General features: G+C 33.5%; 1 protein-coding gene across 1 annotated transcript; it reads right to left on the reverse strand.

Moving 5' to 3' along the window:
- Positions 1-2,177: 2,177 nt before the first annotated feature.
- Positions 2,178-7,266, reverse strand: LOC112098240 (disease resistance protein At4g27190-like). The gene is given in 4 exon segments (XM_024183927.1): positions 2,178-2,240; positions 2,401-3,237; positions 3,739-4,200; positions 4,384-7,266. Coding segments are annotated over 4 exon segments (4,221 nt in total). The 3' UTR covers positions 2,178-2,201.
- Between the last annotated feature and the right edge of the window lie 10,579 nt (positions 7,267-17,845).

A 17,845-nucleotide genomic window follows, 5' to 3' on the forward strand; every position in this document is an offset into this window, starting at 1 on the left:
GTGTAGATTTACAGAAAATCCATACGAAGGAGAACCTAGCAGATATTTTGACCAAGCCGATAAATACTGATAAATTTGTCTAGAGTAGATCCTCTTGTGGCCTAGCAGAAACGTAGACAACATGATTATGGCGAAGCAGAAAGGATGGTGTGGAAATTAATTAATTCTCATTTAAATCTCCAAGTGGGAGAAATGTCAAATAAGGTGGCCATCTAGATGGTATAAAGCAGCCATCTAGATTGTCAGCACAATTTTGTTCAAAGAAGAAGCAGAAGAATTTGGCAGCAGTAAATTTGGAATGAAGAAAATGGAAAAAGAAGAAGTTTGAAGAAGAAAAGGGGGAACGATTTTGACAAGAAAAAAAATTAATTATTATTTTAATAGCCAATTTTGGCTATAAAAAGAGAGCTCTTCATTTGGTTTTTAGCATCCAATTTTGTAGAGAGAGTTGAGAGTTATGAGAAATGATTCTTGCAAGAGCAAAGAATTTCGTGTGCTTAGTGATTTGAGAGTTTGGGTGTATTGGGGTTTTGGGTAGTGAGGTAAAATACTACAATACTTGTAACTCCTTTTCACTAGTAAAATATTTCCTTCTGTTTTCGCCCGTGGACGTAGGCTAAAAGCTGAACCACGTAATTTCTGATATCTCTATTGTGCTTGTTCTTTATTTTCTTACAATTTCATTTTAGCTGCGGTCCTACTTCACCCACTAATTTCCTAACAAAAGCCACATGAAGATTGTGTGTGTTGAGATGGAAGAGGGAGAGACAAAAGCTTAGGCTCGTCTGCAATCACGTAGGCCCTCATAAGTGAATCCTGTACACAACTTGGTTCACCAAACCCAACAACTTGAAGCTGCCTTAACCTTGTAGTGAAACGGTGATGATGGAAGCCCCTCAGCAAGTCAGCATGTAAACTTTTCAACAGCGACACAGCTCTTATTCCAGAGGCCGCACAAAAGAGCGACCTGAATCCTTTTCAAAACTTTCAAATTTTTATCAAGTAAAGCTTTCAAAATTTCTCAACAAATTGATTATTTGGTGTGGTTGCCACATTTTGTGCAACTGCTATTCGTTTTCGAGTACAAATTCCTTGCCTTCTAAGTTAGGGAAGATAGATGTGAAGCAAACAGGGAAACAGAACAAACAGGGCAAAAATTAAAATAACAGAACAGCAATGATGGCAATCAACAAACTAATAGCAATATTGCATTTGATTCTTTAGACCAATTGTTCATTCTCTCAGCATTCTTCAATAGTTTTTGAAAATTAGATGTGAAGCAAACAAAATAAAACAAATTTAGACAACAGAAGCCCTGTATTCAGCATCATATATATACCTTGAATACCTAATATAATAAATTTCACATCTAAAATACTAGAAATTTCAAACAGTACCAGCAATAGAATAATGACAACGACAACAATAACAGAAAATTATAAGATTGCTGATAAAATTTCATTTGCATGGATGTCTGACAAAATTTCTATGATTTAATGTGCTTTCATGCATGCAAATCCTAACGTTTCTGTGATCACAAAATGAAACTGAAGATAAATCAGAACAACTACCAAACCTTTGGCTGAAAATTCAGAAGAATTTATATTCAAAATGTCAAAATAAACTGGAAATTTATTTCACATATTACAAGAAGCAGTGCAGACCAATGGTAAATTGATACATCGTTTTTGAACTTAATAGCGGCGGGTTAATGTAACACTTTCAAAGCTGCATGTAGTGATACAGTAGAGTGAATACCCTCAGAATGTAAGCTTAACTTCAAAGGACGGAGCACGAGTTTCACAGAAAAGTAGCTCTTATTTCTGATGCTGCAAACACAGAGAAGTGACCTCAATCTTCTTCATATTTATTTTGAAAAATTTTCATATAACCTGACTAACCGAGATTAATTTTGTGGTAATGTATTGGGTCATTATTTTTTATGTTCTTACTGTGATCACTTTAGGAAAAAACTAATTTCTCAATGTGAAATGGCCCATAAAAATTATTCTCATTTAAAAACTAAATTTGACAGACCCCTCGATTAAAACAGGGGAAAAAAAAAAAAGATCTGAAGGCTTTCCACATGAAAATGTTGTCACTTTGAATGATATTTTCAAGGAGAATAAAATTCCTTTTCTAAAAATAAAATACCTTATTCTTCAAATTGACAGCTCGCCAAGTACTGAAGGCGTATGAGATCAGTACTGCGACGAGTAAGGAGACGAACCCTCCAACAGCTGAAAATAAAATTCGCATTCATGAATTTAAATTAAAATTCATATTATGAAATTAAAACTAATGATTAATGAATTTTCGAGGAATTTAATAAGATTCTCATATATAAACGTGATTAAAAATTCACTCATTAATAACAAATATTCTAACAGTTACCCGTACCTTTTCTTGATGTAATTGTTGTATGATTGTGTTAAGGTCATTATTAGACCAACGCACTTTGTCCTCACTCCTTCCGTACCGGACGTTTACTCTCAGAGGCGTGGTTGATTCTCCTTTGGTGAAAATCTTCATCTTGGGACAACCAATCACCGACAAATCTTGCAAACATGGGAATTTGAAGGTGTAATTGGCAGAGGAGAAGCTTGTGAGACTATCTAAATCAAACAGGGACAATGTAATCAATTTGCTGAAAACAATCTCTTCTTTTATATTTGCTGTTTCATCTTCGTCACATACTACGACTTCTGTCATTGCTGTGCATCCAAATACCTTCAATGATAAGAGTCGCTCCAGACTTTTTGCTGTGGAGCATGTTCCTAAGTTCATCAATTTCTTGCAAGCAAAAGCTTGCAGATGTGCGAGATTCCGAAAAGATACCGATGATGATGGCAATAGACTTAACAGATTTTGACAGTGATATGCTCTTAGAATTTCAAGATGTTGAAAAATGAAGTCCAGCTGTTTGGAGTCACGTTTCCACAGTTGCTGCAGACGATTAAGTCTGGTCAGGTTTAACTTTTTTATCAGTGCCAACTTCCTCCCATGTTTCTCCAAATATCCTTCATTTGAAAATACCACTTCATACGAACAATCCGACAGGAAGAGAAGTTTCAGATTGTTAAACCTCTCAAGTAAACCAAGTTGAAAGCAAGCTAAGTCATCATCCCCAACATGTAGTAGTTTAAGACTGCCAAAGAGGTGTTGTGGGAAATCGCCTTGCAAAATCATCGTGATGTCTTTTCCACTTAATGCCAGTTCCTCCAAGTTGGGTAAGATCTGATCATCATCGAGCTCAAATTATTAACTTAGCACATTGATCCATAATTCAAGACTGGCAAAATTCATTGTGTAATCAAAGTTTTCAATGATCTAACTAATATATATATATATATATATATATTCCTTCTCTAATGCGGACATCCTCATTTTTTTTTCTTGTGGACCAATTTTTAGACCCCATGGTTTAAAAAAGTTAATTTTTAACTCTCTAAAACCGCATGGCTTCATAATTCATTAAAAAACTAACTCTCTTAAACCGTACGGTTTAAAAGCGTGTCCACATTAAAAAAAATACGAACCCCCCACACCTGAGAATGATTATATATATATATATACACACGCTCTTAAACTGTGGGATTTGAAAGCTTCTCCGCATGAAAAAAGTAAAAAATAAGGGCATTCCCACTTGAAAAAAACTCCATATAGGTATTTATTAAACCTGTGAGTGAGGAACAACAAAGATAATTGATAAAAAAAATCTAAAATTTGGTTTCATACCTTCTTGAACGAGAGCAGGGGTTGTTGTGCCGGAATACCAAATTGATCATTCTCGTTATTCTGGGACAACGTTATTTTATCACAATTACAGGCCTCCAAATGTTTTAGTGCTGGCCATTCTGAAGTATGCATTCCAGGGTATAAACATCTGAGTTCTGGTAGACCTTCGAGATTCAGAGTGGTCACTTGTGGAAAGACAAAATATGGGGTCACTTGATCTGCTCTGTCTTTGGAGATGATCTCTTGTAAACCCATACATATCCGTATCTCCAGGTGTTGGAGGTGCTTAAGGCTTTGGATCATAGAAGCTGAAAATATGTATTTTAATTTGTCACAGCCCCACACTATCAATCGTGTCAAACTTTGAAAGTAAGTAATCATGGCCGCAAGTTGATTGTCATTCCAAATCTCGTCGACATTAATAGCATTCAGCTCCAAAGCCTCCAAATTTGGCAACACTACCTAAAGATAATTTTCTCTTTAGATCCAATATCCGTATGGAAAGCACTTGTTTTGACACAATATCCATATAAGAAGCACCTAATTAAGAGCTTAATTAGCGAGTGTATGAGACTTTTTTTTTTTTTTTCAAATTAGAGTGCATGATAGAACTAAAGAAAAAAAAAGAAGCATTAGCCTACGTACCTTCTCGTTGAAAAGCAGAGTTGACGTTTCCGAACTGATCTCGTTGGAACTGGCTGTCAATTCCTCTTGCGACTCTTGTCTGTTTGGTGATGTGGAAGGAGTCTTCACTTCACCGCAAAACCTTGTAACCTTTGGAAGCTTTCCCAGACTCAAAGATCTTAATTGAACAAACTCTATCTTCTCATCAACATCAACATCAGCTTCTCCTCCAGTTGCAAAAATCTCTTCCATGCTGCTGCAATTGATAACTGCAATCCTCTCCAGTCTTGGAAGGCATTTTGTACTACTAGAGAGCCAGAAGATATTACTCAACTCATCACAATTTTCTACTTTTATGGTTTTGAGTTCATTGAAGGACTCTATTTTGAGTCGATCAATACATATCCTCTCCGTATTGATCAAATTGTGAAGAGTAAGGGACTCCAAAAGAGGAAAGGCGACACATGGTTCTCTCTCCATTGAATCGACGATACACAGGAAGTCTGGATTATTTTGAACATGGAGATGCTTCAATTGTGAAAAGCCCTCAGTGTCCAATTCTAAAACCACATTCTTGATTCCTTGCAACTTATCCAAACATAAGTATTCAACGTTATTGATGAGCTGCAACTTCTCGGAGCAAATGGCCATAGAATCAAGCTTGAGCTTCAATGTTCTTAAACTCTCATGATTACTGATCATAAAGTGCTGCCGACTTTCAAACCAATCATTCTCAATAACCAGGGTAGAGTCGAATGATGCATCTCCTATTGATATATCAAACCTTTCCAGCTTTTTGGAAAAAAACCCATCCGGTAAAATGCTATCATTTTTAACATCTATTTCTAAAGTGGTCAATCGCCTCAAATGCATCAATTCGTCGAGGGTGGCATTACTTCTTTCACTATTGGCCTTTTCAACTTCCCATTCAACAGGGGAATTACCCATATACAGTTCTTCCAATCGAGTGAAGCTTGATAAGACGTTGGGCACAATAAATTTTAGTTGCAAACAATCTGTTAAATCTAACAGCCTTAACTTAGTCAGTTGACCTAGTTCGCCAGGCAACCGTACAATATCAGAATTTAAAAAGCTAAGGATTTCTAGATTCTTCAACTTTCCAATTATGGCTATGTCTCCCAACATGCTTTGATCTAGACAGAGTGTTTGAAGATTTGCTAGAAGACCGATTGAAGATGGCAATGAAAATAATCGCATTCGTGTCAAATCTATAACTCGAAGCGTTTTCATCCCTTTGAAAATGTTGTCAGGAATATTGACCTCAACAAAAGTGTTTTGGGAAATATGTAAAAATTCAAGTTGCAGACATTCAAATTCCTCAGAAACTTCATGAATGCTACTATTTAATAAAGAGATTGCAGAGCATTTTTTAAGTGCATCCTCATCAGGCCACTCCCACACAACCTCATTTCTCACCAAGAAAACATGTTGGTCTCGACATGCAATTGATACGACAACATCGTAGACAACATCATGCATGGAAAATTGTTCACTGCTATCACCCTCAAGCAATAAACAAGAGTCTCTAAGTTCATGGACCAATGCATATAATTTGTTTCGTGCATCTACCATCCTGTTGACTCCTTGAAATATGCCCAAACCCATGGAGTATTTAAACAAGTCTGTAAACCAAAAACTGTTACCTATTAGACTGCAGAGCAGAAAAATTTTCTTGAGTTGCTCACCTTTTAAATACTTGAAACTCAGTTCAATACTTGAATAAGTCTCTGCAGGCACACCTTCGAAGTTTACCACTGAAGGCGTTTGGAGTTCTCGCAAGGCATTCTTCCACTCATGCAGACTCTTGTTTCTCAGTGCCCTCGCTACTGTAGTCAAGGCAATGGGCAAACCTCCACATGCCTGGGCTACATTAATTGCTGTAGACTTGAACTTACAATTTTCAAGATCATCACTATTCATTATCTTAAACAATCTCCAAGCTTCTTCTTCATTTAGATTGCCAATCAAGAAGTTATCTTTGGAGCCCATACTTAATAGCACATTATTGTCTCTTGCTGTCAGCAGTAGTCTACATCCTTTATGATCATTTCCAAAGGGAATTCCAACCGTCTCCAAATCAACATGTTTCCAGATATTATCTAGAATCACAAGAATCTTATTCTCATTCTTCAGTCGTTCATACAGCCTGCTAGCTCTTCTATATTCAGCTTCATCGGACAACTACAGACCTAACTTCTCTGCAATTTCCCCTTGAATCTTTTTTATGTCTGGAGTTTGTGAAACCTCTGAAAAAACCACCCGATCAAACAGCTTGTCTTCCCTGGCTTGCCTAGCAAACTCCTTCACCAGTGTCGTCTTTCCAATGCCGCCCATGCCGTACACCCCAATAATGCTGACATTCACATCAGTCAACGCATTTTGTATGGACTTCAAAGTAGAAACTCTTGATTCGAAGGCCTCGTAACCTTTGTTCGACTTAAGCCATATCTCCTCCGGAGTGGTACGGTGGGAAACGATATCAAACTTCTTAACTTCTTCTCCAAGTTCAACAAGGGCCTTCACCTCTGTCTCTGCTTTCTTGCTAAGCTGATAGCGGGTCTTCAAATTAGGACACAAGCCCTTGAGACAGCGCTTATTTGTTGACTCTTCATCTTCAACGAATTTGGTTGCCCGGTCAATGATGCCGTTAGCATTAACCAGCCACTTCTCAACCTTCTCTTCAATCTCTTCCCCTTTTTCTTTCGCCTCTGAAACTCTGCGCTGAATGCTCGTACGTTCAACCTTCAACTTCTCCATTTCCGCCTTGAGATTCTCAAGGTTGGCATTGTAGTTCCGCTTGCGCAAATAAACAAGTTTGCGTTCTGTTGGAGGAGCCAAGCATTTTACAAGTTCCAAAACGAGAGTAACAATGATTTCCAGCATCTTGAATCCTGACAACAATGTAGAAATGAAGAAGGCCAAAGGACAGTAAGAACAGAGAGACAACGATACGACAAGCAGTTATGGAGCTAAAAATAACTAACAAACAAACAGAAGCAAAGTGTTTTTCGAATGAGAAGAAGGAAGCAAGAAAAGGGTTTCTATTTAGATTAAGAATGAATGTAAAGAAGTGACAAAGATGTCACATAATGTAATTAAGTACAGAATAAGAAATGATTAAGAGAGTGGGGGAGCTAATAAGACTGTGGAGTGAGCAAACGTAAATAAATTTTTCTTAACCTATTGTCACACGCGTATGACAAATAATATAATTAATTTTATATTTTTATTCAATAACTATTAATTATAGTTTTTTAAAATTATTAAAAAAATAATTAGGTACTGAATTTAAATCCTATCCTAAATGGTTAGATAAAAATAAGGGAATGAAAAGAGTAATGGTAAATTAATAAGAAGGTGTGATTGATTAATTTATGAGGCCAATTAACGAAACGACAGATCTAGTTTCCATGTTTGTAATTTAAGTGTATGAGTACGAGGTGAACCAACTCTTTGTCGAGTCAAGCAAATAGAAAGAGAAATTACTAAAATAAGAACCAGCAACTTTCACTCACACATGAGCTAATAATGTATTGAGATTGGGCAGAGTAATATAAAACCTTAAAACTAGTATAATAAATTTGTCATCAAGTTTTAGCCTTCTTCTTCAACCAATTACAGCACTATCTTGAGCTCTGAGTTTCTTTTTTTAAATTATTCAAAAGATCTCTGTCATTAGTTTTTCAATGATAAAAATTATATTTTTATGTCATAAAATATAAAATTTAAAAAAAAATGAAACATATATTATAGGTCTGTTTGAGATTATTTTTAAAGGCTCAAAAGTCATTTTTTAAAGTTAAATGTTAATTTTGGTATTTGGTAAAATTTTTAAAAATCGCCTTTGGTAAAATCACTTATCCCACAACAAATTTCGGAAAGTAAAAAAGGAATAGTTTGTCAAAATCTAATTTTGATAACCAGTTTTATACTTAATATAATTCTATATACAACCTTATATATATTATAAAAATAAAAAATTATCCTTATTATTTAGGAAATAAAATTATTAATTTTAAAGATATTTTAACAATTACATTGAGATAACAAAATAAAAATAAAATTAATAATATAAAATATTTATTTCTGTTATCAATTATTATATGTACAAGATAAAATTTTTTTTATATACATGTTTATAAATGTATAAATAAATTTTGTTTAGCATTATGTTCAATTCGGTCATTTACATTAATAGCACTTTTAGAAGTAAATTTTCCTAAATGTTTAACTGATTATCTTTACAGTGATTATTTCCACAACATAACTACCAGAAATTATTGTAAAAGATACAACATTACCAAAAAAATATTGAGGTACATTTTAATTAAGTAATTGACTTAATTATGAATCAATTTATTATTTTCATCTGTGTTATCTAAACCAGTTCATTAATGAGATCACTCTTTTCCTTAAATAAAAATATTCCTGCCAAACAATTGTTAACAAAATTTCAAATATAAATTACAAACAACAAAATTTTCTAAAGTCATAACAATTATTTATGTTCTAAATACATGTAACTAAACCACATTGAAAGTTGTCAAAACACGAGGACCTATTGTTAGTAAAATTATTTCTCAAGCAAATGCAGTGACGGATTTGGTTTCATGTTTCACCCTCAATAACTTAATTTTCATATCTAACAAATCATTCATATTATTAACAATATCATCACCAACCATAATCTACCTAAACATACATATAACTATATACATACCGAATCAGGAAAACAATGAAGGCTACACGTATCCGGCTCTACAATTCCTTGTTGGTACCCTTGTGCTTCTAAAATAATCGACCAATTATAAAAATTAGCTTTGGCGCAACTTTACCCCTTTTTTTTGGAAAACTTAACTATAAATAAAGTATACAAATCTCTAAATTAACTTCGTTCCCATGAAATTCAGCATAAATAGAAATAGAATTATAGAAACCTTACTACCTTTTATGAGAAATCCAACTCATATATTTGAGGCCTCTCTCTCTAAACACGCGCTTCCTCTCTCTGTAGACTTTCCACCTTTGAATTTTCCTTCACTAAGTCTACCTAAATGAATTTAGCATTCTCCCAGTTTCTTTAGCATTTTTTCTCCGTGAAAATAGGTGAAAAAGAGAAAGTGGTTTGATTATTTTAATGTATGACAGATCTGGTTTCCATCTCTGTAATTTAAGTTTGTCAAAACGAGGTGATCAACTCTTTGTCGAGTCAGTCAAATATAAAAGACAAATTACTAAACCAAGCAGAGCCCAAAAAAAAAAATATTTCCAATTAAATAATCATCAAGTCTTTTTCAATTAAATTAGGGAGTGCAGAACAACTGTCGAGAGATAATCATTGTTTATGGAGCCATATTATATTTTCGATTAAAATAGGTGCGCGTGAACAATTGGCAGAATTCGTATAAATTGTTGTCAGGTCTATTATAATTAACAAGCGGAATGGCCAATGGATGAAGAACCACTGTAATTTCGTTTATGAATTCAAAATGCTAAAGAAACTGGACATCAACGCTACACGTGAGTCTGCGGCCCTTGCCCCAGTGTCTTTCAGGCGTTACTCGGGGTAGTTGATATACTGACGGCCCCTTTATCAATTAATAATCGAAATAGATTAAAATATGAATGGATTGGAATGGAATGACTTGGAATTAAAATATGGAATGACGATTAGATTAATTAATTTATTTAAATTGAGAAATTAGAATCATAATAAATTATATTGTTATTGATGTATTTGTTTTATCTTAAAATTGCGATGAGTTGTTACAAATTACTAATATGCCTTTGATTTTGTATTATGATAATTATTATTTATTATAACATTTGTCATATAATAATAATAATAATAACAACAACAACAATTAATATTGAAAAATTTTTATTGTTAATAATAAATAGGCAATTATCCACCGACCATGTGATCTTTTGGACGTTTTAAAAAATATACAAACACTTTTTTCTTTGCAGAAATCCACCTGAAATTTACAAAGTGTTTCAATTGTTCACTGTCATCTAAATTTTGTTAGAATTTTCTTGACGTTGTAAGGATAAAATTGTTATTTTTACCTTGACTTCCAAAGAGGATGTCTTTCAAACATGATGAAAATAAAAAAAAAGGATAAAAAATTATCTGTCAACTATCTGATCTTTTAGCCATTATACAAAATATTAAAAAAATATGCGAACATTTTTTATTTTTTTCAACAATCCATCTGATAGTTATGAAGTGCATTAGTGCTCCACTACTATCATAACCCTTTAAAAATATCGCTTAAACACGAGAACCTATTGCCTAAAATTATTTTTCAAGAAAATGTAACTACAGATTTGGTTTTGATCTTCATGACTTTTAAGTGTACAAGAACAAGATGAACGAACCTTTGTCGAGTTGATGAATTAAGATAAATCAATTACAAATCGAGAACAAACTTACGGGTGACATTTTAGTATTAAGCAAACTATAATTGATCATTCAATGATAGGCTTATTTTCAATTAAATTAGAGTAAAGATAGACATTCCAAATTTTTTCTCTCAAATTTAATCCTAGATAATGTGTTATTAATTGAGTGCTTGGTAATTCTTTCAAGATCTAAGTGAATTAATTATATTATCTCTCCAACCAATTGATGAATATTATATTATTTGAGATAATTTTTTTTTATCTCAAATCCCAGCAAAGAAAACAGAACAAACGGAGCAAAAATATTTTTAGAAACCTAAAATAACAAAAAAAAACTTTTTCTTGTTTTTCTTATTTTCCACTGTTAAACTTCAAAATGAACAACTTTATTCTACCATCTCTCAAATAATAATAATAACAACAATGTCATCATCATCAATAATAATAATAATATATTAACTTTGTAGGATGGAGCTCTCGCAAATCTTCAAGACACAAAATGTGCTTGACCCCATTGTTGTTATTATAATTTCAAAATCATCTGTATTATATAATATTAGGGAATATGACATAGCAAAATTGATGGTACATATGTTGCAATATACTTGTTCATGTGGCGACACATTGAAGTAAAGCACAAGCAAAACAACGAAAAATGTAACGGGAGAGCTCTCATTATGTAGATTTTCAATAGAAGTAATGCAAATTTCACAAGGGCAATGTCCTTATTTCGAATGCTGCACCTGAGGAATGACTTGAATCTTCTTTAGAACTCAAGCATTCTGTAATCATAGAGTATAACATTTCAACAAAAATATTATATAGGTCGTTCCTTTATATATTTTCTGGGTACACATACAGAAATATTATTTTAGGTACATTTCTCACAATAAAGCCTGCCCAATCTAGCATTTTCGTAAGTTGGGTTTCTTATTTACATGTTTTTTCCATTGGTTAATTATCACAAACCTCCACTGAGATTTAGCATGTTTTTAGTTTGATAGATTGTATTCGCGTATTCTCAAATACCTTTTAGTTTACCACTTCGTATAAATTAAGTTGGTGAGGATAAAATCATAAAAGTACACATTAATGATAAAAAAATTCAAGTAAACTTGAAATTTTCAAGGGGTAATTTTTCGGGACCTCCCCTGAGATTCGGTGTATTAAAAATCTCATAGAAAGTATTCATGTAATTATAAGAACCTCCCCTGACGTTAGTACACAGTTAACTTGACTGTTAGTGGACTGATAAAAAGTCAAAAATGCCATTGGCTACAAAAATGAGTGCAACAATTTGGAGTTAAATAGTAAACACGGAGCACTAAAAAGTCTATAATAATCATGGAAAAAAATCATTGACATTTACATAATATAAAAAAAAAGTAAAATATAAATTAAGAAAATCAACAAAATTGTCAACGTATAGAATATTTACAGCAGCAGTGGCTATAAATACAACCGTCGTCAAATTAAAATATCACCATTAGTAAACTACTTCAATAAGACAATAAACCATGATTCACTCTTCAAAGCATTCAAAATACACAACCCGCACAATAGAATCACATACGCACACCTGCTAATGAAATATAAGAACAAACAGGAAATTGAACTGACATGGCTAAGATACTCCTTCCCCATAGCTATTAGAAAGATAATGAGCGATTTATGAATCATGATGCTTGCTTTACTTTCTGGCAGTGTTAGCTTCAAATTCAATGATAGTAAATGAACAATGGTTCATTCATTATGAAAGTAAGTGTAAAGCTAGGAATTTATAATATTCAGATGTTGGAATTGAAAAAATATTCCTTAATCGTTTCAATTGAAGCCAAGGAAGAAAAGAAATGAGTCTTCTTTTTTCAGGAGACAAGCCATATGAAGAAGGCAGACCAGAGCATAAGAACGAATGCTACTGCCACAGTAAAAGCCTGGATCAATGGGTAATGGTACCTGCCATGTCAATTTCAAGACAAACAAAAATCAATTATCATCCCCAGACCACAACACCACCAAACCAACCTTTTGAATCTAAAATAACAAGTTAATAAATCAAAGATTTCAATTCATTTAAGTTTGAAATCAACTAAAATAGAAAAAAAAAACCCAATTTCTTTTTTGTTCAATATAACTCATTCAGCATCTTCTTCAACACATTTTTATCATTCTTCATCATCACAACAATAAAAAGAAAAAAAAAACATTGAGTCCAACATGCAAGTTTTTTTTTGGGAAACTAACCGTTTTTAGGTTCCAATTCTAGTAGTCTTAAACAGTAGCCGCCGACGAAATTCGCTTGGCGACACCCTTTTGCCACCATTGCAGCTTGTCATGTTCATACTCAGCTTAAAATTACTTGAAGGCAGCAGGGATTTTATAGTTACAAAAGTTTCTTCAGAGCTTTTCAAGCTTGAAAATGGCTGAGAGTTTCATTTAATGAGAGAGAAAATGGAGTTTTCATTCATCTTAGATAAATTGAAGATAATTTGTATTGTGGGTAATAAATTGATTGTCAATGCCTAAATTTGGGTCATCGACACAACTTTGGAATTTTTTTTATTTTTCTTTGATTTTTATTATGAAACTACTAATTTACCCTCATATACTAACATATATGAAATGGCATACTAACGTCAGTTATGTCAAGCAGCTCCCTGTAATTACGTGAATATTTTCCATGAGACTGTCAATACACAAAATTTCAGGGGAAATCCCTAAACATTACCTAATTTTTAAGTTGTGTTCTGAAATTGGTCTCAACTTTGTAATGTGTAATGCCCACAAAAAAAGAAAAGGAAAAATGGTCATCTCTTTCCTCCATTCGAACTGAAGCCATGAAACGCAATATCCCTTTCATCTTCTCTCTAATGCTTTGATTAAAAAACTTGCTTACGAACGGGAGACCATGACACTGAATCCGAAGACAGAAATACCTGAGATGACTGATTCACGCCGGCGATGTGGAAGAATACCGACCAGTGACTTTCGCCGTCGACCCACAAACAATCCCAGTGTTTTCGAGCCGCCAATGAGGTATGAATAAGATTATTTCCGTGCGTGTCAGTTTTGTAAGGAGATTTGATTAAAAAAAAGAATAATGGGTCTCGAAATTTTTTTGAGTATTTCTGTTGCTTAAATTTTTTTCCATCGATTAATGTTAGTTGTAGGTGAATGATTGTTGCAAACGCATGTTCGCTTGTGATTGATTGAAAATGACTTGTTATTTGTTATGCTGCCATGTGACTCATTGAAAATGCCTCTGAAATTTTTTTATTTGTTTAAGGTACTGATTCTGATTATTGAACAGGGATTCATGCTAGTTTTTATTAAATTAAAGATGAGATTATTTTTTAAGAGATCTACCAAACCTTCTCTACTATAGATTTGGCATCTGACATACCTGGTTCGCTGGAGATAATTGTTTATATAGTCATTGCTGCTCGTATTAATCAGGAACATTGATTAGCAATGTACTGGAATAGAGATTGGTATAATTTTGGAAAATTAGTCGTAGATGCAACCTGATTATGGTCTCAAATAGTGTGATCTGTCAATTCCGTTTGCTCTAGCCTAACAACCTTGAATCTGAGCTATGCCACTATACAAAGTCCTGACCTAATCAAGCTTGTTAGCCAATGTCCAAAATTGCAGTGTCTTTAGATAAGCCCTGTCTTACTTGTTTGAGTTATAAATGAAAATTGAAGTGTCTTTGGATAATCACGCTGAATGTTCAAGTTATTGAAGAGAAGGGACCCCCAGATTCAAGGCCGGAGCTCCCTGTTGAGAAGCTTTACATATATGGGATTGTCGCTGGGCGGAGGATCGATATGCCCGGTTTTGTTTGGAATAGGGATGAAGATTTTGCATTGAGGCTTTCTTGATAGATCATTCTGCAAATCAAGCTCCATGTACCTATCTTCAGACTCTTGGATATGTATAAAGCAGGTGCATGCTCTATATGTTACTCATTGTATCACGATTATTTTTCTATTGCTTAAAATAATTGCAGTCCTTGATGTAGTTGGAGACAACTTATGGAGGGTATACAGAGGCTCGAGAGTTTGATTGCCATTCATTTGACACTTGGCTGAGCTACAGCATACCAACTAGTGATTAATAAAGAGAAGGTATGAAGGTCCTGTTGCTGGTGGTATTATCAATCAGAATTGTTATTTTACTTAGTCATAGTTACCATGTATAAGATTCGTAGACTTTTTGCATGTTTATGCATTCGCATCATCTTTTTGTTAAGCTAGAGATGGTTGATTTGTGTACTCATTTGTATCACTTGTAGCCCTTGAGGAATAAAATTTAAAATTTTGTTGCATCTCCTGTACTAAATACTAATTTTGTTTGCTTTATGTATGGGAAATGGTTCATTATCTTATTTCTTTGATGTGTATAGTGTTACACTGTCTAAAGTTGAAAAGTATTTCTATCACTTGTGTAAAAAACAAACAATTTTTTTTTCACTCTTCTTATATTGAATAAAAGAGGGACACCAAGATCTTCACCAAGATTGAACGAAATTTGATGCAGAAAGCATAGCAATTAGGCCAGTGCAAAATAGCTTCCTTCTGATTCTCTGATATTTGACTTAAATCTTTTGTTTGTTTCATTCATCAAAGTCATTTTGGAAAGTAGCAGGCGTGATTTGATATTTTCATTGTATTCACATCCGTTGGCACCAAAACAAACATGCTGGTACTAACCAACAATTTTTTATTTTTAGTGTACAAATTAGTTTTTTTAAGACAAATAAGCTGGTACTAACCAACAATATTTTATTTTCAGTATACAAATTATTATTTTTTTTTCTAAATTAGGGGTATTAAGAAAAGGTATGCAAGCACCAGGGGAGGTATTTGAAAATATACAAATACAATCTATCAAACTGAGAATACACCAAACCGGCAGGTTTCTGATAAATCCTTTTTTTCTTTTTCCTCCATTCACTATAGGTTCAATTTAGACGCTGTTGACCAAACAGAAGGTTTGGGTTGGTAAACGCACTGGTGTTAATGCCAACAACCCAAGGCGCTTCATGGTCCTCTGGGCCGAAATAGCGTAATTATTAATTCTCCTCCAGTGAAAATCTTCATCTTGGGACAAATACTTACGAATTGACATTATAGCTGTGGAAATTTGGAGGTGTAATAACCGGAAAAGTAAAAATCTTAAGAGACTTTTTAAATAAAAAAGATACAACACCTTCAATTTGCTAAAAGTAATGGTATCATTTCTTGTACGGATAATGGATGATTAGATTTTGTTTTTTGTTATCCGACGAAGGATATTCAGTTGTTCTTTATGTGTTCACAGGCAAGAGCATGAGCATATTCATGGTTTCATATATGCTTCTTGCATTTTCTAATTAAGTACTCTCTTTCCTTGCCTTCTTAGTTTTGAAAGAAAGATGTGAAGCAAAGCAAACCCAGTGAAATATACAGAGAAACAGAACCATCAGAGGAAAAACTAAATAACAGAACCACAATTGAACCAAACAAAATCAAATAAACCGAGGCAACGGATACCCTGAATCAGGCATCCCTTTTTCTCGAAAGAAAATATGTTTGCATGGGTGGGAACCTAATAATTACTCAAGAGTTGGAGTTGGAAAGATTTGGTATTCATATCTTCACAATTCATAAGCTTTAATGCAGAATCGACAGCTTTATATTAATTTATTCAACCAAAAACGATAAAGTAGGAAAACCACAATAATCCACCAACTTTTGCTACTTTTAGGAATAATTTTTGGTCAACTTTCAAAAAGTGAGATGACGATCTTTGAGTTGATAAATCTTGGCCTGCTGCTTAGTACCCTTCCAACATATAAAGTACTAGATGTTTAGCTGAGAAAATGACGAGATCATTTATCAAATTTCTTGCGCATATATACATATATATACAAGAAATAAGAATCAGAGTGATTATAAGACCTTTGCAATGAGGCAATAAATACATCATCAAATCTAAAAATACACAAGAAATTCGTGACGTATATATAACAATAGACCTCTCATTGAGTCATAGATATTGAGAATAAAATGTCAAAATGCATACAAAGAGCTTATACAGAAAATGAATTTACACACATTTAGAATAAACTGTCTTTGAACTTCCGATGGTCAAACAAAGGAAACAGACAGGAAATGACACACACTATCATATATGTAGGGACACGATGAAGTAAATCACATGAAGATGGAAACGGAACCCCTCACAACATAAAATTTGAATAAAGGGGGAAAAAAAGGCTTCATTTCAAATGTTGCACAGAAGAAGAGTGACTTGAATCTCCATCAGTATCCAGACATTCTACAAACACAGTGCTGAGAATTTTAACAAGAATAACAGACAAAATATTGTGCTTCTATATTTTTCACAGAACTAGACCAAATCAGTTCCCTTTTTGGTTTGTGAAAACTTGATATTTTTGAAAATTCTATCCAATGCTTTCAAACAATATTTCCACAATATAGTTGTTCATAGCTAACCTTTGATGGTGTAAGGATTTGTTGTAGGCATAATGGGCTAATTATATATATATATATATATTTTACCCGCTGAATGATATTCAGCTTCCAAGTTTCCAAAGAACAAACAGAGCAGAAACAAATATAACGGAACAGCAATGATGACGATAAATGATTGGCAAAGAAAGAAAGAAAAAAGTTCGCATGATTTCAAGGAATTATAATATCTGAAGACATTCAACATGCAAGTGTTGCCCCTTTTAATGAAATTTCATCATAAAATGCTTGCAAGGAATTATAAAATTTTAGAGAACAAGCGAATTCTCAAACAAAATACTCAAATTAAATTAAATTAGACCAAAAGACAATCAATGACGCAAAATCTGCCCATAAAAGCCTGAACGAATCATGAAAAGTGCATTCCATATTGACAGTAAACCAAGTGACCCATTCTAAACAATTGAGATGAAATTGTGAAACAACCCACGAGATCAAATAAATAAAATAAGAATTAATTACCAGCTGGGACTTTCTTCTTCAAATTCGTAACTCCAAGTCATAAGAAGGCTATGAAA

The sequence above is a fragment of the Citrus clementina genome, unplaced genomic scaffold (assembly GCF_000493195.1).
Source record: "Citrus clementina cultivar Clemenules unplaced genomic scaffold, Citrus_clementina_v1.0 scaffold_5, whole genome shotgun sequence".
NCBI classification, from domain to species: domain Eukaryota; kingdom Viridiplantae; phylum Streptophyta; class Magnoliopsida; order Sapindales; family Rutaceae; genus Citrus; species Citrus x clementina.